This window comes from Heteronotia binoei, chromosome 11 (genome assembly GCF_032191835.1).
Source record: "Heteronotia binoei isolate CCM8104 ecotype False Entrance Well chromosome 11, APGP_CSIRO_Hbin_v1, whole genome shotgun sequence".
In the NCBI taxonomy this organism is placed as follows: domain Eukaryota; kingdom Metazoa; phylum Chordata; class Lepidosauria; order Squamata; family Gekkonidae; genus Heteronotia; species Heteronotia binoei.
This window is the reverse complement of record NC_083233.1, coordinates 24,097,837-24,124,431: the sequence shown is the minus strand read 5'-3', so window position 1 is coordinate 24,124,431 and position 26,595 is coordinate 24,097,837. Positions and strand designations below refer to the sequence as shown.

Genomic DNA, 26,595 nt, shown 5'->3' with positions numbered 1-26,595 from the left:
CACTATGGGATGCCCATCCTCCTCATCCTCTGGCATGGTGGCTAGGCAGAGACAAGGAGAAAGGTGGACAGAACTGATCTGTTTCCAACTTGCTCCCCCCACTCAAGGGACGGAGGAAAGGAGGGAAAGAGCAGGCTTCCCACAGCTACCCACTAGGCCAGGGGTATCTCCTGGGGCTGCTATTTGCAGCAGCAAACCCAGATACTCCAGGGGTGGGTGGGCATGATAGAGCAGGCTGGCACCCCTCTGTTGCCCTAGGTATCTAGTGGATGGGCAGCCCTGTCTACAACACCTAGAATACATGTTTATACAGAAACAGGTAGAAGAGCTAGTAGCACAGAACAAAGAGATCATGCGCTTCCCCAGCCCTAATCCCAGAATTAGGAAACAGCCCACTGTTTGCCTCAACAGGGATGGGTTAGGTGGCACCTACCTATGGAGGTGAACATGCCCTTTTCCATGGGTATGTTATCGGTTTGGAAGCCCACGGGCCCTAGAGATAAGACAAAGCAAATGTTTCAGAAAATTACATTCTTTATCGTAGAATCATAGAGTTGGAAAGGATCTCCAGGGTTATCTAGTCCAACTCCCATGCAATGCAGGAAATTCAAACAAACTCCCTCCCAAAAACTCAGTGAGATGTTGCAGTGAGAAAGGGCTGTGGCTCAACAGCAGAGTTCTGGCCCTGATGGCAGACCTCCTGATGGTACCTTGGTTTTGGCCACTGTCTGACACAGAGTGTTGGATTGGATGGGCTATTGGCCTGATCCAACATGGCTTCCCTCATGTTCTCACGGCTCAGTCCTTGGAGATCTGAGGAACTAATTAGTGGGGGAGACGACTGCTAGATGACTAGCAGTTGGCAACAGGGGTGGAATTCTAGCAGGAGCTCCTTTGCATATTAGGCCACATACCCCTGATGTAGCCAATCCTCCAGGAGCTTACAAAAAAGAGCCTTTTGAGCTCTTGGAGGATTGGCTACATCAGGGGTGTGTGGCCTAATATGCAAAGGAGCTCCTGCTAGAATTCCACCCCTGGTTGGCAATACTAAGCTAGACAAACCAACAGCCTGAGTAGGTATGGGTTAGGTTACCCAGGGTATGTAGGGATTTGAACCTGGATCTCTCTCGGCCAACCACTCTACCATACTGACTTTCAAATTATCCCAGCGACCTCTTACCAAGATGTTTTGTCAACAAGCTGCTCTACAACACGACATGAGAGTCAGAGCCCAGAATGCTGCGCAAAACTGTAAGGAGATCCTTTGATGCGCTGGTAAGATTGCCTGCTGTTTCTTTGGTTCTCCAAGCCACCATGTGTGGGAGACAAAGGCAATCCCTTGAGCACACCCTTGCCCAAAGACAAGAATGTGTACCTTCTTCATTAGGAGTGGTGGTGTGGACTGTTGGACTAAGACCTGTGTTCAAATCCTCACTCTGCCACTGGGTGACCTTGGGCCAGTCAGAGGATGGGGAGAGGAGAACCTTATATGTCTCCCTGAGCTCTTTGGAGGAGGGAGGACAGGATAAAAATGGGTGGCTTCTGAAGAAGAACTCAAAGCCCATCAAGCAACAAAGCAGATATCCTCACCCCAGGTGAGAGTTATGGTACTGCAATGTTCTGCTAGATCCTACCAGTGGTCCACTTAATCTGATTCCCACGGTGACCAGACCACCCTACCCAGAATGCCCCACCCAGTCCAAGAGGGGTTTCAGGAATGTGTATTGTTCAGAAGACCACGGCAGAATCAATAGGTAAGCAGTTGATGGACGACCAGCCCACCAGAGGAGTAACACCCCTTCCCAAAGCTGAGCATACCGTACAGCAGGGGTGGCCAAACTGCGGCTCGGGAGCCACATGTGGCTCTCACATATATTGTGTGGCTCTTGAAGCTCCAACCACCCCACTGGCTGGCTTGGAGAAGGCTTTTCCCTCTTTAAGTCACTTCTCTAAGCCAAGCCAGCTGGAGGCTTGGAGAATGTATTTAAAGTTGCTTTCTTTCTACTTCCTCCCCTATCTATTTCCTTCCTTCCTTCCTTCCTTCCTTCCTTCCTTCCTTCCTTCCTTCCTTCCTTCCTTCCTTCCTTCCTTCCTTCCTTCCTTCCTTCCTTCCTTCCTTCCTTCCTTCCTTCATCTTGTGGTTCTCAAACATCTGCCATTAATGTCTTGCAGCTCTCAAAGATCTGATGTTTATTCTATGCGGCTCTTACGTTAAACAAGTTTGGCCACTCCTGCCCTACAGTGTCACTGCAAGAATTTGGCACTGGATGCAGAATTCAGCATCCCAAGAATGTCAGCATTCAGGGGAAAGTTTCTGCCATTCAGGACAGCAAAGGTAAGGCTGAGAGCATATACGCAAGGCCTTGTTAAATTTTCAACAGCCAGGTGGATTGGGGAAGGACGTCAAGGGGTTTTCCCCCCCAGCAGAATTCTCAGGGGGTGTGGGGGGGTCTGCACGCTGCCAATTGCCCTTAGAGACAGTGAGCAGAACCTGCATTTTGAAAGCAAGCCAACTTGCCCAGTTTAAGCAAGTTTGGAATTCTGCTGGAGTTGGGCTATCTCAGCATGGAACTTTCTGAAATGTTTATTTTTCTTTCAGAAAGAGCAGAGGATTCCTAGCACAGCCCGCTTCACATGACACTTACACTCATGGACAGACAAGAAGTTGCCGATGCCATGGCCAGTCCCGTGGCCATAGTTGAGTCCCACTTCCCATAAGGCCTGGCGAGCGATGGCTTCCACCATTCTCCCTGAAGCACAAAAGCCAAGTCATTCCAAGGCAGCAGGGAATAAAGAGGTCTCCCACAAATATTCATATTTGTTACTTGTAGGCTGTGATCACACATGCTAAATAATGCAGTTTCAATCCACTTTCAGCGTTCTTTCAAACTGGACTTTTTCAGTTCACACAGGAAAAATCAGTTGGAATGTGCATTGAAAGTGGATTGAAACTGCATTTAGACTGAGAAAAAGAACACAGACGTATATAGACATATCTTCTCCCCTCCCAAGGCTCACATACTATGGGCCAAACTACATGTTAAGCCAGAAGAACTCCCAGTTCTGTTGTCTTTTATACTAAATGCAACTGCGGAGGGTTTTTAACTGCATCTAGGAGATGGTGTTGAGGGAAGGATGTTGAATCGTTTCCCCTTACACTATTTTCCCTGACTTGACCATAAACACGTATCTCAGTTGCAATTGTTTCCACAGGGTATAAATACAGGCATCTGTTCCCACCCTTGGGTAATAAAATGGGGTGATTATATCATGAAATGATCTAATGCAGGTGAAGAGTTAGGCACCTGCCATCCCCACAATATTTCCCCAGTCCAATAACACCACCCCCCCAAACTCTAGCCTCATTTATTTTAAAACCTGAGATTATCAGTCATGGATCTCTTATAACAGTGGTCCCCAACCTTTTTGGCACCAGGGACCGGTTCTGTGGAAGACAATTTTTCCACGGACGGGGGCGGGGTTTGATGGTTTCGAGATGATACTATGGTGCACTTTATTTCTATTAGTTTGGTGTGGTGGTTAAGTGTGAGGACTCTTATCTGAGAGAACCAGGTTTGATTTCCCACTCCTCCACCTGCAGCTGCTGGAATGGCCTTGGGTCAGCCATAGCTCCCATAGGAGTTGTCCTTGAAAGGGCAGCTTCTGGGGAGAGCTCTCTCAGCCTCAGCAGTTCCAGAGGGTGTCTATTATGGGGGAGGAAGGTAAAGGAGATTGTGAGCCACTCTGAGATGCTGAAATTCGGAGTGGAGGGCAGGATATAACTCCAATGTTGTCGTCATCTTCTTATTATCATCACCACATTGTATTATATAATGAAATAATTACATAACTCATGGCCCAGTTGCTTACAGGTCATGGCCCAGTACCAGTCCATGGCCCGGGGGTTGGGGACCCCTGTCTTATAACATTGGCTTTTCAAGATGAAGTGGAAGAGGGCAGGAAGGGAGATTGAGGTAATCTGTAAGATCTTCTGGCAATTGCTTTACTACAGGTTCCAGGCTCCCTCCTCTAGATGGAAGAATTCGGAAGACACCCTTTCCCAAAGGGTCCGTTACAGCTTAAACTACTTTGGGGAAAGAGCAGGGATTCTGGATGCTGGAACTGCTGATTCTTCTTCTTCTGCCAGGCATCAGAAACTAGCTTGCTTTGGGGCCTCACCTGATGTTTTGGATGGAAAGGTGAGTCTGGAAAGGTCAATGTTTCCCATCAGCACCCGTGTGTAGGCTTCCTAAGAAGAAAAAGAGATGCGTCACCTTTTTATCCCGCTCTTCCTCCAAGGAACTCAAGGTGGCATACATAGTTTGCCTGTTTTGCCTGCCCAACAACCCTGTTAAAAGGCCTTCCTGGAGAGCCAGTTTGGTATAGTGGTTAAGTGGGCAGATTCTTATCTGTGAGAACCAGGTTTGACTCTCCACTCCTCCACTTGCAGCTGCTGGAATGGGTCAGCCATAGCTCTGGCAGAGGTTGTCCTTGAAAGGGCAGCTTCTGGGAGAGCTCACAGCCCCACCCAATTCACAGGGTGTCTGTTGTGGGGGAGGAAGGTTCAGAGAGAAGGGCGGGGTATAAATCTACAGTCCTCTTCTTCTTCCTCCTCCTCCTCCATGAAGCAGGTCAGACTGACAGCCCAAAGTCAGTCAGTGAGCTTTATGACTGAATGAGGGTGTCATGATCTGAGGCTTAGAATAGTCTAGAAGGCAGGGAGAAGCCTACCTAGGAGTTACTAGTGGGTCTACATTTCCCAGGCTCCCTTCTGTCCCTCTGATTTGGTAGTTTTGGAGGGAAAACTAGTCCAGAGGGGTGGAACATGGGAGACAATAAGAAAAAACTAGCTACACCTGCAACTAGCTACAAGCCCTAACCTGGATAGCCCACGCAAGCCTGATCTCATCAGATCTTGGAAGCTAAGCAGGGCCTACCCTGGCAAGTACTTGCATGGAAGGCCTCATGGAATACCAGGACTGTGAGGCAGAGGCAGGCTGTATCAAGTCACTTCTCTGAACGTCCTCCATGCTCCAGTAGGGGTTGCCAGGAGCCAGCCATGATTTCCAAGCACGCAAGTACACGCACACACAAATACAAAAAAAGTTTTTTTAAAAAGAAACTACCTACATCTGCACAATAGGAAAAAACCGGACAAGTATTCAGAAAAAGGCCTCTCTTACAAAGCTGCTCTAACACCCAGTAAGACCATCAGACCCTCCAAACCAGCACTGTTAGCAGCTGCACTCTGGCATGGGTGGGGGTGGCAGCAGAAGAATGAAGCCTGGTTCCCTGATCAAACCCTGGTGACAAGGCAGTACCCAACTGATTGTGCTTGCAAGTTTCCCCAGGAGCATCCAGTAGAGTCCTTTTGGAGATAAAGTCCTGGACTCGATGGGCCTTTGGTCTGATCTGGCAAAGCCATTTTTCCCTGATGTGCTAAAACTTCTCCTCTTCCCTCTCCCGTAATACTAGAACTCAGTGTCATGCAACGAAATTGATTGTCGGTAGATTCGAGATAGACTAGATGCATGACTTCGGCACACAGAGCACAATCCTTTACTTTAGTCATTGCTGCAAGAGGGAGCAATAACCACTATCTTTGACAGTAGACAAAATCCATCACTAGCTAATCGGAACCTCCGGGTTCAAAGGCAGCAGCCTCTTCCCCCTCACCAGTCGCTGGAGAACAGCAGCAGGCTATTGCCTTCTTGCCCCGATTGTGGCTGGCCACAATGGCAATCAGGATGTTGGATCAAGTGGACCTTTGGTAGAGGCTAGCTCAGGAGTCCCCAAGGTGGTGCCCACCAATACTTTTCTTGGTTCCCGCCAGGTGTTTTTTTAAGAAAGTAGGTGGGGCTAGAGGGGGCTCCTGCCCAATAGGGCTTTCAGTTGGCCACCAGAGATCTGATTGGCTAATTTTGGTGGCAGCTGCTACCACAGTGTCAATTTTGTTCTCTACTCATTTTCCCCAGTGTATTTTTTTTTTAAATTAGTCCTCTTGTCCCCTGTACTTGGGGCTTCCTCTCTCTCTTGCCAGTTTGGTGTAGTGGTTAAGTGTGCAGACTCTTATCTGGGAGAAACGGGTTTGATTCCCCACTCCTCCCCTTGCAACTGCTGGAATGGCCTTGGGTCAGCCATAGCTCTGGCAGAGGTTGTTCTTGAAAGGGCAGCTGCTGTGAGAGCCCTCTCAGCCCCACCCACCTCACAGGGTGTCTGTTGTGGGGGAGGAAGATAAAGGAGATTGTGAGCCGCTCTGAGACTCTGAAATTCAGAGTGGAGGGCAGGATATAAATCCAATATTTTCTTCTTCTCTCTCTGTGTGTGTGTGTGTGTGTGTGTGTACACATGCACGCACTTCCCATGGTTGCCATTTTGTGGTTGTGCCCACCACCCTGTGTCAAAATTCCAAAGGAGCCTGGCAGGTTCAGAAAGATTGGGGACCCCTGGCTGAGCAGCAGCAGCAGAGTTGGTTTTATCCCCCACCCTTCAATACCTGAAGGAGCCTCGGAGTGGCTTACAATCGCCATCCCTTCCTCTCCCCGCAACAGACCCCCTGTGAGGTAGGTGGGGTTGAGAGCTCTGAGAGAGAGACCCACTCTTGACAGAACAGCTCTGAAAGAACTGAAGAAGATATTGGATTTATATCCTGCCCTCCACTCTGAATCTCAGAGTGGCTCACCATCTCCTTTATCTTCCTCTCCCACAACAGACACCTTGTGAGGTAAGTGGGGCTGAGAGAGCTCTCACAAAAATTGTCCTTTCAAGGATAACTCTTGCAAGAACTATGGCCATTCCAGCAGCTGCAGATGGAGGAGTGGGGAATCAAACCCGGTTCTCCCAGATAAGAGTCCAGACACTGGCCAAAGATCATCCAGCTGACTTCATGTGGAGGAGTGGGGAATCAAACCCAATTCTCTAGATTAAAGTCTGCCGCTATCAACCACTATACCACACTGATTCTCCCCAGGACACTGTGGGGAGGATGCCATTAACCACACAAGGTCAGAGTGCTGCGATGCCTCAGCACATGGCTATGTACTATAGATGTAGAGTCAACAGGTGCACATAAGCTCTGCACAACTGTCAGTCACTAAAACACTCCAGAATCTTACATCTGGTAAGATGATTCCCTCCCCTCCGGGGACAAAAGCTGGCAATCACCAGCCTCTCGCATATCAACCTGAAAAATGCAGCCTGCAACCTGTGCCCAAGCCAAGCAAGAACAGATGAACTGCCAGATGTAAAATAGTTCCAGATGACTCATGCAAGCAAGTCAAGCCACATACATACACATTGTGGACGAGGATTTAAATTAAAGTACAATACTGGGGTGGGGTTTATCAAACAGTAAGATTTCCTGCCTCCTCCCAAGAGTTGATTCATTCAGTCCTCCCTGTGTTTCCCCCAAAACACAAGTGTGTTTTCCAGCTCCTGCAAAGAAATTGCAGTGAGTTTTATTATTATAGGTTCCGTTTCATTGCACGGTTTGGAAAGGCGGCCACCGAGCAGGAAACTGGCTCCAGTTCAGTGTACTTAACAAACAGCCATAACAAGCTTGGCATGGGGCTAAATAAAACTTTTGGCTCCTAACAAAGGGGTCTGTATAAAATCTTCCACCAAGGGCGAATGAGTGGAATTGCTGTGGCCCACTGGCCGAAGATCACAAACAGATTCCATAAGGGTGGAGAGACAGAGATCCTCACTAGGTTACCCCTCTGTTGGATCCCCCAAAGTAGGAACAGATCACATGGGGACACTCCAGCTGTCTCCTATGTTGACGGCATTCCAATGGAAGTGAAAAAAGAGAAGGGAAATGCAATAAAAGGAGCAATGTGCAAGGGGGAAACGTACCAGTAGGAAGGTGAGAATGCTGGAGCCATGGATCTCCCAGCCTTCTCAGATTTGCAATACAGGTGAGTGGGAAGAAGCCTTACCTTCTGAAAAGGAGTGGGCTCCCCCCAGTGGACAGTCCGGGTTATGTCTGTTGTTCCATCCCTGCCGCAGAAAGAGAAGCTCAACTGAAGGGCAATTCGCTGGGCGTTGCTAGGCGGACGGAATTCCCTTCCCTAAGCCAAATGTATTCTGACAGATTCGTTGGGGTCCCAATATTTCACAGCCTAAAAGCAGAAGTACCGAACAAGCCTCTGAAGCTCTCCACAGAACTCTTCTTCAGGCAGGGCGGCCAGTGTGAAAATGAAAGGTGTGTAAGTGTGTGGGAGGGGGAGATAAGTTTCAAGGCATGATGGGGAAAGTTTCAAAGGCTGCCATTTCCAGCGGTTTTCAAATGAAACGCAGGATTTCTTGTGTGGCTTAGCAGGCGCCGTGCTCTGCAAAACAGATTTCAATTTGCACCCAGCCCTACCGAGATGGCTTTTGCCCTGATTGGCTGTTATTTCACTGTCATCAACTGCAAGTGGAATTTCAGATGGAGGTTCTCCCTCCCCCCCCTCCCCCCCCCGTTTGGGAGCTGAGCTACAGCAGTTTTGCTTTGAGCTTCCTCACAATACGGTTGTCTGCTTGCTCTCTTCCTGGGGTTGCCTCATCCTTTCTCTGCACTGTCTCAAACCAGCCCTGATCAGATTTTGAGAAAGCACAGAGGAAAGCAAGGAGAGCCAACAAATGGACAAAATGTTGCGAGGAATCTTGGAGAAAAAACGCCGCAGCTTGGCACCCAAACTGCAGGAAAACTCTCCATCTGAAAGATTCAGCAATTCAACATTCCATTTAGTATAGCACAGGGGTGGCCAAACTGTGACTCAGGAGCCACATATGCCTCTTTCACGCATTGAGTGGCTCTCAAAAGTCCCCATCACCTAGCTTGCAGAAGGCATTTGTCTCTTTAAATCACTTCTCCAAGCCAAACCAGCTGCTGGCTTGGAGAATGCATTTAAAGTTGCTTTCTTTCCACCTCTCCCTCTCCCCCCCCTCTCCATCTATTTGTCTTCCTTCCTTCCTTCTTGCAGCTCTCAAACATCTGATGTCCATTCTGTGTGGCTCTTAAGCAACATTAAGCAAGTTTGGCCACCCCTGGTACAGCATTATATCCTCCCTACAAAAATCTAGCAACGCCTGATGCTGTGGGCAAGACCCTACTAATATATTTATTTTGAGATAACGTTAGCAAATCCCATTGAGTACAGATCCCACTTCACCCTGCCATTCTTTCTTTAAATAATGCAATTGCTCTTTTGTTTGGGCACTCCTGCTTCTCTGATTAACTCAATGCTTGAACGGAGCCTCAATCAACTCATTTTCCCTGAGGGAGCAGCTGCTTTTCCCTTTGAAGCTGAAGCAATTGTTATTTAATTTTAACATGGGGTGGCAATGAGAATAAAAAATAAATAAATTCAATTAGCCATCATTTTTGCTGTAAAGGGAAAAGCAGTAATTAAAAGCAAACACCCATCCCAACAAGAACAGATAAGAAAACGTCAGCAAACGAGTAATTAGACAGAAGCCGAATTCACTTTAAAACAACATAAGAAATGTGAAATGGGCAATATCTTTACTAGCTCTTCGTCAGTGTATATGCGAAAGGCTGGTACTGGATTATATTTTATGTGAAAATTATTTCACTATCATCAACTGCAAGTGGAATTTCAGACAGAGGTTTTCCCACGGGTTGGGAGAGAGCTGAGCTACAGCAGTTTTGCTTTGAGCAAACATGTATAACAAAAGATGGAAAAACAGCACCGAACATGCTAGGATGGAATGGGTTGTCAGTGACATTGAGTTAGATCCAGCCAGCTTCTTAGCTCAATCCAGGGCTTTTTTTTGTAGCAGGAACTTCTTTGCATATTAGGCCAGGCCACACCCCCATGATGTAGCCAATCCTCCAAGAGCTTACAGTAGGCTCTGTAAGAACAGCCCTGTAAGCCCTTGGAGGACTGGCTACATTAGGGGGTGTGGCCTAATATGCAAAGTTCCTGCTACAAAAAAAGCCCTGGTTCAATCTAACCCAGTTTCCCACCTTCCTACAGCCTGATACCACATAGCTTTTGTCATGCAGGTATCATGATCACCAGCACAGATTTCACAGTGGTCATAGCAGACTCCCTCCTTCTTTTTTCACCATCTAAAAAGAAAGTTGGACTCAACCTGGAGTCTAGTTTTTCTATAAAAATTGAGTGAATGGAGGATGTCTATTCCAGACTGAACAGCCAGCATGAATGCAACCACCCACATAAGGAACAAGTACCCTTCCCTTTCTCGTTTTCAGAGGGAGTGTAGAGAAGTTGTTCCTTGCGATTAATTAACTTTTTTTTTGGTTTATTTATAGTCCAACTTTCTCAAGGCCGATTCCATGGTGTGAAACAATGTAATAGCACAAGAGATCTAATAAGCCATGCAATAGGGCTGGGATTACAACAAATTGTTACGGCTTGTGATGATCCTTCTCTGGTGATCACTTTGTAATCTCTTTTAGATCCCAATGCATTTTGCAATAAGCTTCACCAGGGGATCTTAAGCAGAAATTTCACTGGCTCCCTGAGAAGTTTCTTCATAAGATCCCCTGACAAAGCTTATCTTGAAACTTGTTGGGATCTAAAGGTCAAATAAACTGCTCTCCTTTGCACCTTGTACTTTTTTCTCCTATCTGTAGGCGAAAATAAGGTGCGGCCTTATTTTCTTCCGTTTTTTAATCTCAAACAAGACATCTTCTATTAAGTGCCCCTCATTCGTACCCAGCTCTTCCTCTCTATGGAATTCTTTTCCTCTTTCACATCCCCAGAATTATATTTTTAACTTTTTTGTTCCATTGTGATTGACACCGTCTGTTTTTGAAAGATTTAAATCTGGTTTAACTGCCTTCTGCCGTTTGAATGAATGCCGTATAAATCAAACTCTACGAAAACAGCACCTGCTGTCTGAACACCGAGGCAGATCTAGGAGGGGCGGAGGGGGCGTTTGCCCTGGGCACCACCAGAGGGGGGGGCACCAAATTGGGTATGGAGTCCATTCTATTCTATGGGCCAATAAGATAGAATGGGCCCACAAGGGGGCGTCATTTTTCAATTCGCCCCCTCAAAAAACATGTAGATCCGGTACTGCTGAACACACCCACAATACCCCTGAAGTCTCTCTGCAAATGGCTGAGTCTGGCCAAAGGTGAACTACTAGACGCCTCATACGCACAGATACTGGCCTCCAGAGTCCAGCAGATACATTTCATTCACAGACAGTGTCCGGCTGGTAGTGTTGGAGGGACTGGAAGAGGAAAAAAGACGAGTCTGTTAGAAGTGATGCTGGGGAGGCAACTGGGTCTTTTATCTCAGCAAAGAAGAAACACAAAAAACAAGGCAGCCACAGGTACTTTCTGATCCTAAGGAAATCAACAGAGGCTCTTTCAATATTCTTTCTCAAGAAGCTATTAAGAAAAGACCCTGAGCCAAAATGATGTAGTGGTTAAGTGTACAGACTCTTATGTGGGAGAACCGGGTTTGATTCCCCACTCCTCCACTTGCAGCTGCTGGGTTAGCCATAGCTCTTGCAAGAGTTGTCCTTGAAAGGGTAGCTTCTGGGAGAGCTCTCTCAGCCCCACCCACCTCACAGGGTGTCTGTTGTGGGGGAAGAAGATAAAGGAGATTGTGAGCTGCTCTGAGACTGATTCAGAGAGAAGGGCGGGGTATAAATCTATGGATTTAGACGTGTTAAAAAACTGGATACCTAGGGAGTTCCAAATAGCAAAATGGATCCTCTGTGTTCAGCAACACTATACCTTGAACTTCAGGTACTGGGGAGGTTAAACCAGGGGGAAGGGCTCTTGACTTTGTGCTCTGCTCAGGAGCTTCCTCAGAAGCACAGGGCTGGCCACTGTGGAAAAGAGATGGTTCTTTGCTCTGCATCCAGCTGGAAATTTCTTGTGTGGTGCAGAGGCTGTTTCCCCACGCGTTGGATAATGCCCTTTCAGTGCACTTCAGCAACCATTTCCAATGTGAAACAGGAAAATCCACCTGCAAATGATTGCTAAAGTGCCTTGAAACTGCATTATTCCATGTTCGGTGTTATGTATGCGGACCAAAGTGAAGAAGACTATTATGTGTGTTCCTGCCTGGCTCATTGGAGCCATATGGACTGAGTTTGGGGACTCAGGAACAATGGGCAGCAGGATCCAAATACCTGTTGCCCTGCTCCAATCAGGGTTCCCTGCAGGTTTGAATGATCCAATGACGTGCTAGCACGGGAACCTGCTATATATAAAGTGTATATAAATTGGCCCAGTTCACCAGTCTTTTTAGTGCAGCCCTATACTTGCTGTACTTAATAAAGACCTATGATCACTACCACCTCGCCTCTTCCTTGCGTTGAATCCACTAATTAAGTCTCCGTGACATCTCTAGTACTCCATCTGGTTACAAACTGCAGACTTGAAGGGTTTTTTTCCCCTTCTCGCCAGTTTGCTGTAGTGGTGCCAGTTTGGTGTAGTGGTTAAGTGTGATGACTCTTATCTGGGAGAACTGGGTTTGATTCCTCACTCTTCCACTTGCACCTGCTAGCATGGCCTTGGGTCAGCCATACCTCTGGCAGAGGTTGTCCTTGAAAGGGCAGCTGCTGTCAGAGCCCTCTCCAGCCCCACCCACCTCACAGGGTGCCTGTTGAGGGGGAGGAAGGTAAAGGAGATTGTGAGACTCTTCGGAGTGGAGGGCGGGATATAAATCCAATATCATCTTCTTCATCTATATTATATGCAGGAAACCAGCCAGAAATACACAATACCCTCCAGCCGCTGCATGATATTACACCATTGGCTCCTCAATTCTTTACTTAGGGAACTACCTAGAATGAACCTTCAGGTTTGCTGATAAACGGTCAGTCGTGGTTTTTTTCTTTACTTCTTCCTTTCTGTTCTGACTATTCTTGGAGCCAGGCCCAAACCACTACTGGCTTTTCTTGTTTCCAAAGGAAGAGCAGCAGGAAGGGAGGGCGGGGGTGGGCTTTGCCGTATTTGTTTTTGGTGCAGCTGGAGATCTTTTATGCACCTTGCAATGGCTTAACCTAATTAAGTCTCCGTGACATCTCTAGTACTCCATCTGGTTACAAACTGCAGACTTGAAGGGGTTTTTTTCCCCTTCTCGCCTTTCTTTTATAATGAAGATCCTGCCTAAAATGTCACTGCTTCATGATGTTTCAATTGATCCTAATAAACGACATTACACTGATGTTGCTTTTCGATTTTTTCCCCTATCAAGTCAACCTATGTTACCTGTGATATCCCCCCCACTTCCTTTCAGGAGAGCACAGAACTCCTCTCTGCCTTTTGCTCTGTCAGGGGTGGCCAAACTGCAGCGCCACATGTGGCTCTTTCACACATATTGTGTGGCTCCTAAAGCCCCAACCACCCCATGGCTGGCTTGAAGAAGGCATTTATCTCTTTAAATCCAAGCCAAGCCAGCCAGAGGCTGGGAGAATGCATTTAAAGTTGCTTTCTTTCCACCTCCCTCCCCATCTTCTTTCCTTCCTTCCTTCCTCGCTCCACATCTTATGGCTCTCAAACATCTGATGTTTATCCCATGTGGCTCTTATGCTCAGTAAGTTTGGCCACCCCTGCTCTAACTATATGTCCCCCCACCATCCCCACCTCCCAATACCTGTAGTGGGCCAGAGCTGCATTCAGACCACTGGCAGAGATGGTGTCAAAGCTGGTCCCATGGCAGAACAGCTCCTCCCTGGGGAGGAAAGGAGAAAAACCTGGGAATCTCCTCTGGATTTGTTTAGATTCCGCATTCATTTGTTGTCCTCTTGATACTTCCGTGACGTACTGTTGCTTGCCTAGATTGACTTTTTGGCTTGACCTTGTTTAAAAAAAAAATCCCCCCTGTGTTCACGGTTTGTGCATGCATCACACACAGGTGACTACTTCGTGCATCTGACAAAGTGGGCTCTACCCCTTAAAGGCATATGCTGCAATACACTTGTCAGACTTTAAAGCGACACAAGACAATGTTTTGACTACAATAGAGTGACACACTAACCCCACTAGCAAATCACTCCATTGGCTTCATTTCAGACATCGCAGCAACCACAGCTGGCACTAACCATCATCAGAGACCAAACTACGGTTGACATACCAAGCGGGCAGGCAAACCATTTGCTGTTTGTCTGCTTTCGATATCCAACTGCTCTGCACTCAGCTTTCAATAGTGCGGGGCCTCCGAGATAGAAAGCCATGACTACAGAGTGTTAATTCAGAAACTATGTAAAACCATACTTACCGCAAACCATGCTTTGCAAATGAATTGTTCCCGAATCTCATTTGTCGATTAATTGCAAACCATGGTTTGTCAGTTCAAACATCATATGAAATCATAGTTGGCATGAAGTCTGATTTGAGCCACTGTCTCAGTGAGCCTTACAATGACCCTGTGAGGTAGTCCACCATTAGAATAATAGAATCATAGAGTTGGAAGGTACCTGCAGAGTCATCTAGTCCAACCCCGCTGCACAATGCAGGAAATTCACAAATACCTCTTCACCCCCATCCCCAACGACCCCTGTTCTATGCCCAGAAGATGGCCAAACCCCACCCCCTCTCCAGGATCTTTGGCCAAACTGGCCTGGAGAAAATTGCTTTCTGACCCCAAAATGGCAATCAGCATTTCTCTGGGCATGTAAGAAAGGGCCATGAGAACTAAGCACCGATGCAACCCCTCCTGCCTTCCCTCTCATGATCTGCCTAAGTTCAGAGACTCAGCATTGCTATCAGATGGCCCTCTAGCCTCTGTTTGAAAATCTCTGGAGGATGAGAGCCCACCATACTGCTGGATGGGAAGAATGGCTTCCTTATGGCCATTGAATCAAAGAAATTTGAACCAGGAACTTCTCGGCTTGCACACTTTCTAGCCATTACCCCACACCCATTCAAGTTTCACTTCTATCCTTCCGTATTTTAGTCCCATTGCTTTTTCTCCCAACCGGCCCTTTTCTTCCTGAAATTCTTGTAAAATAACTCAAAGAGACTCTTTTGACTGACCCACGTAACTGATCCACATAGCGTGCCCCGGAGACTTCATCCACAGAACCGGTGGGAACGTTCTTTTCTAGCCAGACCAAGTATCGGATCACTGCCACAGCATCTCGTACCTAGGAGAACCCGAAGCAGAGAAGAAGTAACAGATCATTCCCAGGCTAGTCTGTGAGATGCTGTTGCGGAGGCAGGCTGAATAGGCATGGTTTTTGACCCAAACCTTAGGCTTTAATGCAAGTTTTTTTTGTAGCAGGAACTCCTTTGCATATTAGGCCACACACCCCTGATGTAGCCAGTCCTCCAAGAGCTTACACGGTTCTTCTTACAGGGCCTACTGTAAGAGTTCCTGCAAAGGAGTTCTTGCTACAATGCAAAGGAGTTCCTGCTACAAAAAAAGCCCTGCTTTCCTGTGAGTATTCGGGATGCCCTGACTCTTACTAGGCACAAAGGCAGAACGTGAGCCAGAGCTCGCTAATGCTTAACCCCAGAAGCTATTTTCGCTCCCAAGGTTCATCCACAAGGTCTGTGAAGGCGCACCAAATACTGCCAGTCAATGTTCCCTCTAAGTTGCAAAGTCTTGTGAGCAAAAACTCTACTTTGTGAGTACTGTCATTAACGCTGTGAGCTACTGCATAAATTAGTGTGCTCTGGGGTTATCCTTCCTGAGCTAAGACAAAAGCGTGTGAGCTGGAGGCTAAAAATCTGTGAGCTAGCTCACACTAACTCAGCTTAGAGGGAACACTGCTGCCAGTGTGTGTAATTCCTGTTGAACACCTGCATCAGTGTGCTTGTGTGTGTGAACTGTGAACAAAGAACAAAAAGCAGATGGGGGAGGGAAGGGTTATGCATGCATGTATGTAGCTATCTTAAGAGCAGACAGCCCCGTGGCGCAGAGTGGTAAAGCTGCAATACTGCAGTCCTAGGCTCTGCTCACGACCTGAGTTCAATACCAACAGAAGCTGGGTTCAGGTAACCGGCCAAGGTTCACTCAGCCTTCCATCCTATCAAGGTCTGTAAAATGAGTACCCAGCTTCGGGGGGGGGAGGGGAGTGTCGATGACTGGGGAAGGCAATGGCAAAGCACCCCGTAAAAAGTCTACCGTGAAAACGTTGTGAAAGCAACGTCACCCCAGAGTCAGAATCGACTGGTGCTTGCACAGGGGGACTACCTTTATCTTTTTTTAAAATGTATCTACAGAGTCCTGACCTAGACAGCTCAGATCTGATTTTGTCAGATCTCGGAAACTAGGTAGTGTTGGCCCTGGCTAGTGTTTGGATGGGAGACCACCAAGGAAGACCAGGGTCATGATGTGGAGGCAGGTAACACCAAACTACCTCTGAATATCTCTTGCCTTGAAAATCCCACCATGTCCACTGTTACCTGACATGGTGGGATTTTAAAAAGTACACATGTACTCCTTCCCATTCAAAATCAAGCCAACCCAGGCTGCGTTCCATTAAAAAAAACCCTGATAGCAGTTTACTGCCTTTGTGTGTAATATATACAGAGTGTCTTTCTCTGAAAGCGATAAGAGTTATTTCCTATACAACTGGGTGCAAAGATGAAGGACCACAATGTTCAGGGTATGGCTTCCAGTTGGCCCATCCCCACAGGATAACATTAAGGACACACATTCACACTCCAAAGCTCTATCTTGTTCTTCTGCCAACGTGCCTGGGGCAGCAAGTGAGCCAGGGTGGTGTAGCAGTTAAGATTATAAGAACATAAGAACCAGGCCTCAGAGTCAGTGGGAGCTCACAGAAGCACAGCTCCTGAACCTTTCTCCAAGTTCCACCTCCTCCTTCTGAGAGTTCCACCTCCTTGTCTATTGAATAGTATGTGCAGCCGCATAACAATCCCTGGATGAGCTCCATCACCTATTTTTCTACAAAATGAACCCTGATAAGAGCATAAGAGAAGCCATGCTGGATCAGGTCAATGGCCCATCTAGTCCAACACTCTGTGTCACACAGTGGCCAAAAAAACCAGGCACCATCAGGAGGTCCATCAGTGGGGCCAGGACACTAGAAGCCATCCCCTTGTGCCCCTTTCCCAAGCACCAAGAATACAGAGCATCACTTGCCCCAGACAGAGAGTTCCAACAATACGCGGTGGCTAATAGCCACTGATGGACGTCTGCTCCATATCTTTATCCAATCCCCTCTTGAAGCTGTGGACTCTAATCTGGAGAACCAGGTTTGATTCCCTGCTCCTCCACACACAGCTATTGGGTGACCTTGGATCAGTCACAATTCTCTCAGAGCTGTTCTCTTAAGAGCAGTTCTCTCAGAGCTCTCTCATCCCCACCTACCTCACAGGGTGTCTGTTGTGGAGAGGGGAAGGGGATTGCAAGCTGCTCTGAGACCCTTTCAGGTAATGAAAAGCAGAGTACAAAAACCAACTCCTCTCTCCTCCTCAACATATCTTTGCCACAACCTTGCAAGATAGGTTAGGGCTGAGAGAGTGTGATCAGCCCAAGGTCACTCAGTGAGAAGGGATCTGAACCCAGGCCTTTCCAAACCAGCACGCCGATCATCACTATACTATGACATACGTGGGCAGCTTGCAGCATTTCCTGCTCCTTGGAGTTCTTGGCTGCTTTGGTTATCATGACAGGAGAGTAGTTTTCTTCCAGGAGTTTCTCCTGTGGGGAGAAGAAAGGGGAAGCCTCATTAAGAGGGTCTTTCTCCATTGCGAAGCTTCATCGCTTCCCCTATGTGGCAATCCCTTGTTCTACGTTCTTCTTGCCTGGGGGATGCTCCGATAGAGCCCTAGAGTGGTGTACTCTGTTCCGATCAAAATGCGAACACCATCCTGCTGGGCGTAAGATGTCACTCCGGCACTTGCGTGATCGTAGCTCTCCACATGAACGCACAAGGACCCCGGGCACTGCGCTGTCAGCGACTGGAGAGTCTTTTCACTCAGCCGCGGCTGTTCCTGATCCACAAAGAGACTGAGGACAAAACAAAGCAGATCAGAACTCCAAAGCGGAGGCAGAGAGATATGGGCTTTTTCTGGGTGTGCAAGAGGCCTCCTTTAAGCACAGCTGTTACTCTTCACAAAGAGGTGAATAAGAAAATAGCCACTGATTGTCATACATCTGTCTGTTCATTTAAATATACGGAAACGGATTTGTTTATATATCCTGCCTTTCTTCCCAGTGAGGACTCAAAATGGCTGACATTGTTCTCGTTTTCTCCATTGCAGAGCTTTTTTTATAGCAGGAACTCTTATTAGCCACTACTTTGCCACTGAATACTATCCTCTACCTATATGAGCAGCAGCAGCAGAAGAAGATATTGAATTTATATCCCGCCCTCTACTCTGAAGAGTCTCAGAGCGGCTCACAATCTCCTTTACCTTCCTCCCCCACAACAGACACCCTGTGAGGTGGGTGGGGCTGGAGAGGGCTCTCACAGCAGCTGCTCTTTCAAAAACAACCTCTGCCAGAGCTATGGCTGACCCAAGGCCATTCCAGCAGGTGCAAGTGGAGAAGTGGGGAATCACACCCGGTTCTCCCATATAAGAGTCCACAGACTTAACCACTACACCAAACTGGCTATCCACACTTAACCACTACACCAAACAGGCAGACTTCAGAGGATGGTGGAAGACAGGAGGGCCTGGCGTGACTTTGTCCATGGGGTTGTAAAGAGTCGGACTCGACTGTGCGACTGAACAACAATAAATCTATATGACACCCAATACAGCTATACAGAGAATTAAGAGCTAAAACGCAGTTGGACCACCTTTGTAAGAAAATTTATGGCACCATTTTTAAGTTTTAAATTATAAATTGTTTATATGTGTTGATTTTATAATCATAAAGTATTGTTATTATTATATTATGACTGTGAGTCGCCCAGAGTCCGTATATGGAGTGGGAGGCATACATATGTAAGGTAAATAAATAAAATAAATAAAAATAAAATATATTTGCATATTAGGCCCCACCCACCCCGATGTAGCCAATCCTCCAAGAGCTTACAGGGTTCTTCATACATGTGAGCTCTTGGAGGATCGGCTATACCAGGGGTGTGTGACCTAATATGCAAAGGAATTCCTGGTACAAGAAAAGCCTTGCTCCATTGGACCAAGTCTATGAGAGCTAGGTTAGGCTGAGTGCATGGGACTGGCCTGAGGTAACCCAGTGGGCTTCCAGGGGACAAGTGGGGATTTGAACCAGGAGTCTCCAAGATCCTATCCTAACACTCTTCAGGCTACTATCAAGAATGCCCTTTAAAAAGGAAAAAGAAAAAACCACTTGTCCCCTCTTCCAGATAGCCTTTGGCTTTAAATAAACTGAAATACACTTGCCAATCAAGTTGCCAATTTTTAAAATAACTCTTTGGGAAATATTTTAAAACAAGCCACTATAAAGGCCCATTGAGTTAGGGCAGGGTTTTATTTTTTAAACAGTGACCCACAAATTGGTTTTTATGATTCTACATCTGTAGTTCTAGTGGAAGACATATATCAGCTTTGAAATATAGGAGACAAACAGTTCTTTTCCAGTGTTTTCCCTGCTTCGATCAGTCATTTCACAAGTGACCCATTTCCATACAGTACAGGCAAGAATCGTCTTGCTAGTTCAGGCCACAATTCCATCTTGTTTCAAAGTGCCACCCAGCCATGCTGTCATTGATTTTGTCCTCAATAAGAAGTATGCTGCATCTGAATATGGAGGTTCCATTTGGCTATAATAGCTAGTAGCTGTTAATAGACCTATAACACAGCCAGTTTAATTCTAATATCGTCTTTTTGCAAAAACAAAACACCTGATTCCTTCTTGAAGACAGCACTTAACTTGAATCTTGTCTCAGTTCTGGCACATGCAAAGAGAGTACTAATAACAGAGTACATGTAGAGAATTTCCCCTTTTATCCCTTTATAAGGAAAGGAAAGGTCCCCTGTGCAAGCACCAGTCGTTTCTGACTCTGGGGTAATGTTGCTTTCACATTTTCACGGCAGACTTTTTAGGGTGGTTTGCCATTGCTTTTCCCAGTCATCTACACTTCCTCCCCCCAGCAAGCTGGGTACTCATTTTACCGACCTCGGAAGGATGGAAGGCTGAGTCAACCTCAAGCCAGCTACCTGAAAACCCAGCTTCTGCCGGGGATCAAACTCAGGTTGTGAGCAGAGCTTAGGACCACAGTACTGCAGCTTTAACACTCTGCGCCACGGGGCTTCTTTATCCCTTTATAATGGGAGCCAGATCGTTAAGATCACATGGAGCCCAAGTACCTGATATTCCCATTAGTGAGAAGTGTGTACGCATAGAAGACTGGCGTGTGAGGGATGTCATCGCCTCGAAGATTGAAGAGCCCTGTGGAAACAAACAAGTTTGGCTCTTCTTTGCACTTAGGGGATTGTTGTCCAAGCCACTACCCAGTCCTCCTTCAGAGACAAGGAGGCTGTTGCAGACAGAAGAGGCCACGTCAGAGAAGACCCTGATACTGGAATAGGGAACCCATTCATAGGTGAGCTTGTCCAGAACAGAGAGGAAGGTATGAACAGGCACCGATTTCCCACTAGCTTTGCCTCTCTCTCACTCTCCTCTTCTCAGTGGGGCTTCCGTCAGATTTCGTACAAGCTGCCCCGAGGCTGCAACTCGCTCCACCTCTTTCGCGCAGCAAACAAGATCCTCTAAAAACCAGTTTCTGTTTGCTGTGGGGAAAAAGCAAAGCTAGCTGCAGCCCCAGGGCAGATAGTGTGAAATCCAACCAGGGCCAGCCCTCCCACTAGGCAAATTAGGCAGTTGCCTAGGGCGCTGAGAGACGGGGGTGGTGGCAAATTGGGCTCTCACCCCCCCTCCGGTGCCTCAGGCAAGCGCTTAGCTTGCCTCCCTCCCCCCTCCCTGCCGCTGCTGCTGCTAGCCCCCTCCAGGCTGCCGGCGCAGCATCCCACCCACCCCGCCTCCCCCAGGCGCTCTGCTCGCCTGCCTGCCGCTGCTTAAAGTGGTGGCGCTCTGCTCACTCCCTCCCTCCCTTCCCCCTGCTTGCCGGCTAAAAGTAAGCTTAGCTGATGAGCAGCTTGCGCCTGCACGTTTTGTTAAGAGACAGCGCGAGCTGCTCACCAGCTAAGCTTACTTTTAGCCGATGAGCAGGGGGAAGGGAGGGAGCGGTGGCAGGCAGGTGAGCAGAGCACCTTGGGGGTGGGGGAGGTGGATGGTGCAGCAGGGGGGTGGGGAGGGGGAAGGGGTGCGGAGCTGCAGGGGGGGGAGCCATGGGGGGCGCTTGAGGGGGGTGCCAGGCAGCAAGTTTGCCTAGGGCACCCCAGGGCATCGGGCCAGCCCTGAATCCAACAGAGGCCCCGTGGAGAAGCGGAGCATGAGAGAGGCATAAGACTAGTGGGAAATTGGTCCCAATCTTTGAATGTCTGAAAACTTTGATCATGAACGCCTGAAGAATGTCATGTTCAAAAATGACACACTCTTTGTCACATATAGTTTTCTCATGACAGTTCTTTCTTACTTAAACACAATTGCTCCAGACTGCAATGTCTACTGGAAATATCATGTTGGGCCTTTCCTTTTCCATCTTCCAATTGACCTTCTCCAAGATGCTTTGAACTTTGGGGATAAATGCTTCTTTGTGTGATAACTGTCATATGTAGTTTGAGCCCCAATTTTTATTTAAAAAAACAGTTTCTAGCCCCTAACGAAGAAGAAGAAGACCGCAGATTTATACCCCGCCCTTCTCTCTGAATCAGCATCTCAGAGCGGCTCATAATCTCCTTCACCTCCCCCCCCGACAACAGGCACCCTGTGAGGTGGGTGGGGCTGAGAGGGCTCTCACAGCAGCTTCCCTTTCAAGGACAAGCTCTGCCAGAGCTATGGCTGACCCAAGGCCATTCCAGCCGCTGCGAGTTGAGGAATGGGGAATCAAACCTGGTTCTCCCAGATAACAGTCCACACACTTATCCACTACATCAAACCGGCCCTCAGTTAAAGATAAGGTTGGAAGACAAGCCCCTAAGGATGCAAGCCCCTAAATATGCCCCTAAGACAAGTATCAGGACTATGTCTGGTGAAACTGGACTGAAGGGTTTGGGGCTAAGCAGGATTTCTCACTGAGAGATGGGGCTGCAATACTCTGACTAGCATTTCATAGCACATATGAAGCTGCTATATAAGGGATCTGATCACTGGTCCATATAGTCCAGTATTATCCAATGGGCAACGGGGTCTCCAGGGTTTTGAGCAGAGGTCTTTCTGGGCCAGCCCTAGAATGGATTATCTGATTCAACCTGGACACAAAGCTGGCACTTTGCCACTGAATTACAGTTCCAGTCAACAACGTATTAATACCCTAACAACTTGCACTGGAATAGAGTTTAACAGTATACTTACAGGCTGTTTCCTCGAGACCAGACAGCAAGACTGCTGTAGGCTTCTTGATATGATCCTCCATCTGTTTCAGGATGTTGGAAACCTTCTCCTGCCAGGTGCTCCCTGAAACAAGGGAAAGAAGGTGACAAGGAAGGGGAGTCCAGGAGATCAAAGCCCCTTGTGTGATTTTCTCCCATTTGCCTCCCATGCAGACATGGGCTGCCCTGTTGCTCTCAATTTGGTTGATTTCCCCAGAGGATCTTTGCCTACAGAAGGGATTGACAACTGTGAAGTGCCTCCATCTTGCCTCCCTTCTCCCAAGAGCCCCTTGAAGTGTTACTCTTTGGCAACAGGGGACCCCAGGAACATTTCGGAGGGGGTGGGAATCGGAGGACTGTAGCAGAAGAGAGAACTGGTGAAAGCTGCACCCCCTTCTGCTTGTGGAAATCCTTCATGGGATCACAGCTATCATATATGGGTGCATGAAGTGCTGTCAAATCAAGTCACAGCTGACTTACAGCTAAGGTTGCTAGGCCCTCCTGGCCCCCGATGGGAGATGGGGGGTAGGGTTGCTGGAACCAGGCTGAGAAACTCCTGGCAATTCAGGGATGGAGAACAGGGACTTCAGTGGAGAACAGTGCCACAGCGTCCACCCTCCAAAGCAGTCATTTTCTCCAGGGGAACTGATCTCTGTAGTCTGGAGATGAGTCGTAATACCAGGGGATCCCCAGCTCCCACCTGATGGCTGGCATGCCTTTTTATGGAGAACCCAGCAAGGGCCTTTCAAGGGAACTGTGAAACAAAGGTGGTTTGCAATTGCCTTCCTTATGTCCCCCTTAGCTACCTCTACTTGCTGGAGCTTCCCAAGCACTGGCCCAACTTAACACATTGCCGTCTGCAGTTCTGGAAGGGAGATATGCACGTATTTCCTATGAGAAAAGACTTTGTCCTTGCCAGTCTGGCTTGATTGAAACAATGGGGCATGTCCTTTTAAATCATTGCTTTTATCAGAACATTCAGTTGTCAATATATCATTCCAATTTTGTCTAAGTACCCAAGCAGGTCTAACCAATTTTATATTTCCTTGCTACTTGCTGATTGTTGTAATGAGACTACTTCAAAGGTGGTGAGGTTTTGTGCCGTGGCATGTACAATTAGGCAAAAGGAGAAGGTGTTGTTTTAACATGACACTTAACTCTTATGTATTTTATATTTTTATGTTTGGCACATTTATATGTGTTGAATTTAATTTGATCTGGAAATTATATAGATGTAACTGTTTTGAAATAGCTGATCTTTGATTGTAATACTTGATTGATTGAATTGCCTTCCTTTCCAGAATTTTCCTTGGTGGTCTTCCTTCCAAGTACTGACCCTGCTTAGCTCCGGAGATGTGATGAGATTGGGCTATATTATATTATACTATGATGTAACCTGCCCTGAGCCTGTTCTATGGGAAGGGCAGGCTAAAAATTGAATTAAATAAATAAATATTATGCTGCCTTCCCTTCAGCCATTATTTATAACCTCCCTATGGTTAGATGTTATACAATGATGTTATATATTTTTTTAAATACTGCTTACTGTCTAAACCTGCCTGCCCCCACCCCCAAAAAACTCTGACAAGATCATAAACAGAGAAGGAACCCAAAATCAAGGGGAAAGGAGAAGGAGAGGCAGTGATTCAAGGTCAAAGGCTCACAAGAAGACAAGTTTTCAGAGTCTGCTTCCACATTTGCAAGGACAGAGAGATACGGAGAGAGGCCATGAATTCCAGAGGAAAGAGACAGAGCATGAGAGAAAGCCATGAAAGGGGAGGTAATCTGAAGTCTGGCCAAGTGGAACGTACTGAGGAGAGATAACAAGGGGGCATGTACAAAGAAAAGAGAGATAAGTGGGAACCAAAGAGATTTAAAAACAAACAATAGTTATTTAATCTGAATCTGACAGAAGCAATGTTCGAGTGTAGACTGAGTCAAATTAGATTAGGTTAGAAGATTACCCAGTTTCGATTGTCACAAAGAGCCAGTGTCATGAGAGCATCAGACTGGGGCCTGGTCGACCTGGGTTCAAATCCCCATTCAGCCATAAGGTGACCTTGGGACAGACACAATCTATCTCAGCACAGTTCACCTCACAGGGTCACTGTGAGGCCAAACTGAGGGGGATATATGGCTCTGAGCTCCTTGAGAAATAGTTGGTTCTCCATGTGCCAGATGGGAGGACTACACATTTGTAGGTGTACATTCAGAGCAAATTAGACAGGAAGCAAATTCAAATGTCTGCAATCCAGGTGTCCACAATCTGGGTATTAAGAAACAGTTGAAAAGTTTCCCATCTCTTTTTCCTGAGACTGGCCTTCAAGGCACGTAACCATTTATTTAAAGCAACACAACAATCCATACCACAAAACTAGCTGAAAACAATACAATCTGAACCCCAAAACTTATTGGATGACCACAGTAAACAGCAGTTAGAATAATAAAACAGTTCACATTATTTGCCATCCAAAGGCTCAAGAGAACAGGCTCAAGAGAACTGGCACCATAAGTATAACAGCATCTTTGTTCAGGAAGCATGCCTGGAGAGGCAGTTCCACAGTCAGGATGCCAGCACACAAAGACTCTGACCAATTTCCCACTAGCCTTATGCCACTCTCACTCCTCTTCTTTGAGGGTCTTCCGTCGGATCTTACACTATCTGTCCCGGGGCTGCAACTCGCTCCACCTCTTTCGCACAGCAAACAAGAGCCTCTAAAAACCAGATTCTGTTTGCCACGCAAAAAAAGGTGAAGCTCGTTGCAGCCCCGGGGCAGATAGTGTGAAATCCAACAGAAGTCCCTCAGAGAAGAGGAGCATAGAGCGGTGTAAGGCTAGTGGGAAATCGGTCCCAGTCTGATAGAGTGATAGCAGAAGCACTGCCACAGATCACGATTTCAGTGGTTAAGCAGGTTCACAGAGGGCCACAGAGCATTACAGAGTAGTATAAGAAAATGTCAGGTTCCTGCCCTGAGAAGCTTACAGTATTTAGATAATGGAGAAAGACAATACAACGTGAGACAGGAAAAGAGAAGCCAGGGTACATGAGGGATGGGAGCAAGGAAAGTACACAACGGAATTGACCAGCTCAAACATTAGGCCAAGGCAAACAGAAAAGGAGGAGGGTGGCTAGCAATACTTCCTCTAAGCTGCGGAGTCTTGTGAGCAAAAATTGTTGATTGATTTCACACTCAGCTTACCCGATGGTCACCTTCCTCTTCTCTGCGCAGCGTCCGTCGGATTTCCCACTATCTGCGCTGGAGTTACAGGAAGCATCGCGGCTCTTGCGCAGCAAATGGAAACCGCTAAAAACCAGTTTCTGTTTGCTGAGCGAAAGCCGCAACACTTCCTGTAACTCCGGCGCAGATAGTGGGAAATCTGACGGACGCTGCGCAGAGAAGAGGAACGTGACCATGGGGTAAGCTGAGTGCGAAATCGGTCCTAGTTTGTGAGCTACTGGCTTTAAAGCTGCAAGTTACTGCACAAATTAGTTTGCTCTGGAACTATCCTTCCTGAGCTGAGACAAAAATGTGTGAACCAGAGCCTAAAAAACTGTGAACTAGTTCACACTAACTCAGTTTAGAGGGAACATTGATGGCTAGGTCCAGGCCAATTATGGATGACTCTTCCTCTCAGGGCATTTTTTGTAGCAGGAACTCCTTTGCATATTAGGCCTCGCCCCCCTGATGTAGCCAATCTTCCAAGAGCTTACAGAGCTCTTAGTACAAGGCCTACTGTAAGCTCTTGGAGGAATGGCTGCATCAGGGGTGTGTGGCCTAACATGCAAAAGAGCTCCTGCTACAAAAAAAGCCCTGCTTCCTCTACCTCAACATTTCATTAGTCTTATTCTGCAAACAGGTCAATGCTGCCAAAGACGATGCAGGGCAGGTAAGCAAAAGATGCTGAAGATCTTTGAACATACCAGTGAAGTTGTCTGGGAGTTGGTAGATCTCGCTGGTGGGTGGAGGAGGCCTCTGGGAACCCCACACTGGGTCTACAAGGTTGCTTTCTATGGGGGTGGGGAACCTATTCGAATCCTCAAGGGCTTGATTGTAGCTTTGCCATTCATCTGTTGGAAAGAAACTATCAAGCAAGCAAATCCAGAAAGTCACATCCCTGCTGCCCCATGATTACCTGGACAAAAGATTAGCCAGTGTAGTGTAATGTCTTTCAGGCTAAGATTTGAGAAGCCACAGTTCAAATCCCCATAACATTACCAAGTGACTTTGAGCCAGTCTCTCACTCTTTTATTTCAGCCC

At 47.2% G+C, this 26,595-nt stretch overlaps 1 protein-coding gene across 1 annotated transcript in view; it reads right to left on the bottom strand.

The window, feature by feature from the left end:
• XPNPEP2 (X-prolyl aminopeptidase 2) overlaps nt 1-26,595 on the bottom strand; it is a 54,762-nt gene that overhangs the window by 4,577 nt on the left and 23,590 nt on the right. The window contains exons 7-18 of the mRNA XM_060249122.1: nt 26,259-26,405; nt 22,320-22,421; nt 20,213-20,294; nt 17,717-17,921; nt 17,523-17,612; nt 14,975-15,084; nt 13,593-13,670; nt 11,140-11,211; nt 7,938-7,998; nt 4,180-4,249; nt 2,646-2,750; nt 434-493 (exon numbers count right to left, since the gene is read on the bottom strand). Of these exons, the coding sequence (XP_060105105.1) occupies nt 434-493; nt 2,646-2,750; nt 4,180-4,249; nt 7,938-7,998; nt 11,140-11,211; nt 13,593-13,670; nt 14,975-15,084; nt 17,523-17,612; nt 17,717-17,921; nt 20,213-20,294; nt 22,320-22,421; nt 26,259-26,405 (1,182 nt within the window). The remainder of the gene's footprint in view (nt 1-433; nt 494-2,645; nt 2,751-4,179; nt 4,250-7,937; nt 7,999-11,139; nt 11,212-13,592; nt 13,671-14,974; nt 15,085-17,522; nt 17,613-17,716; nt 17,922-20,212; nt 20,295-22,319; nt 22,422-26,258; nt 26,406-26,595) is intronic.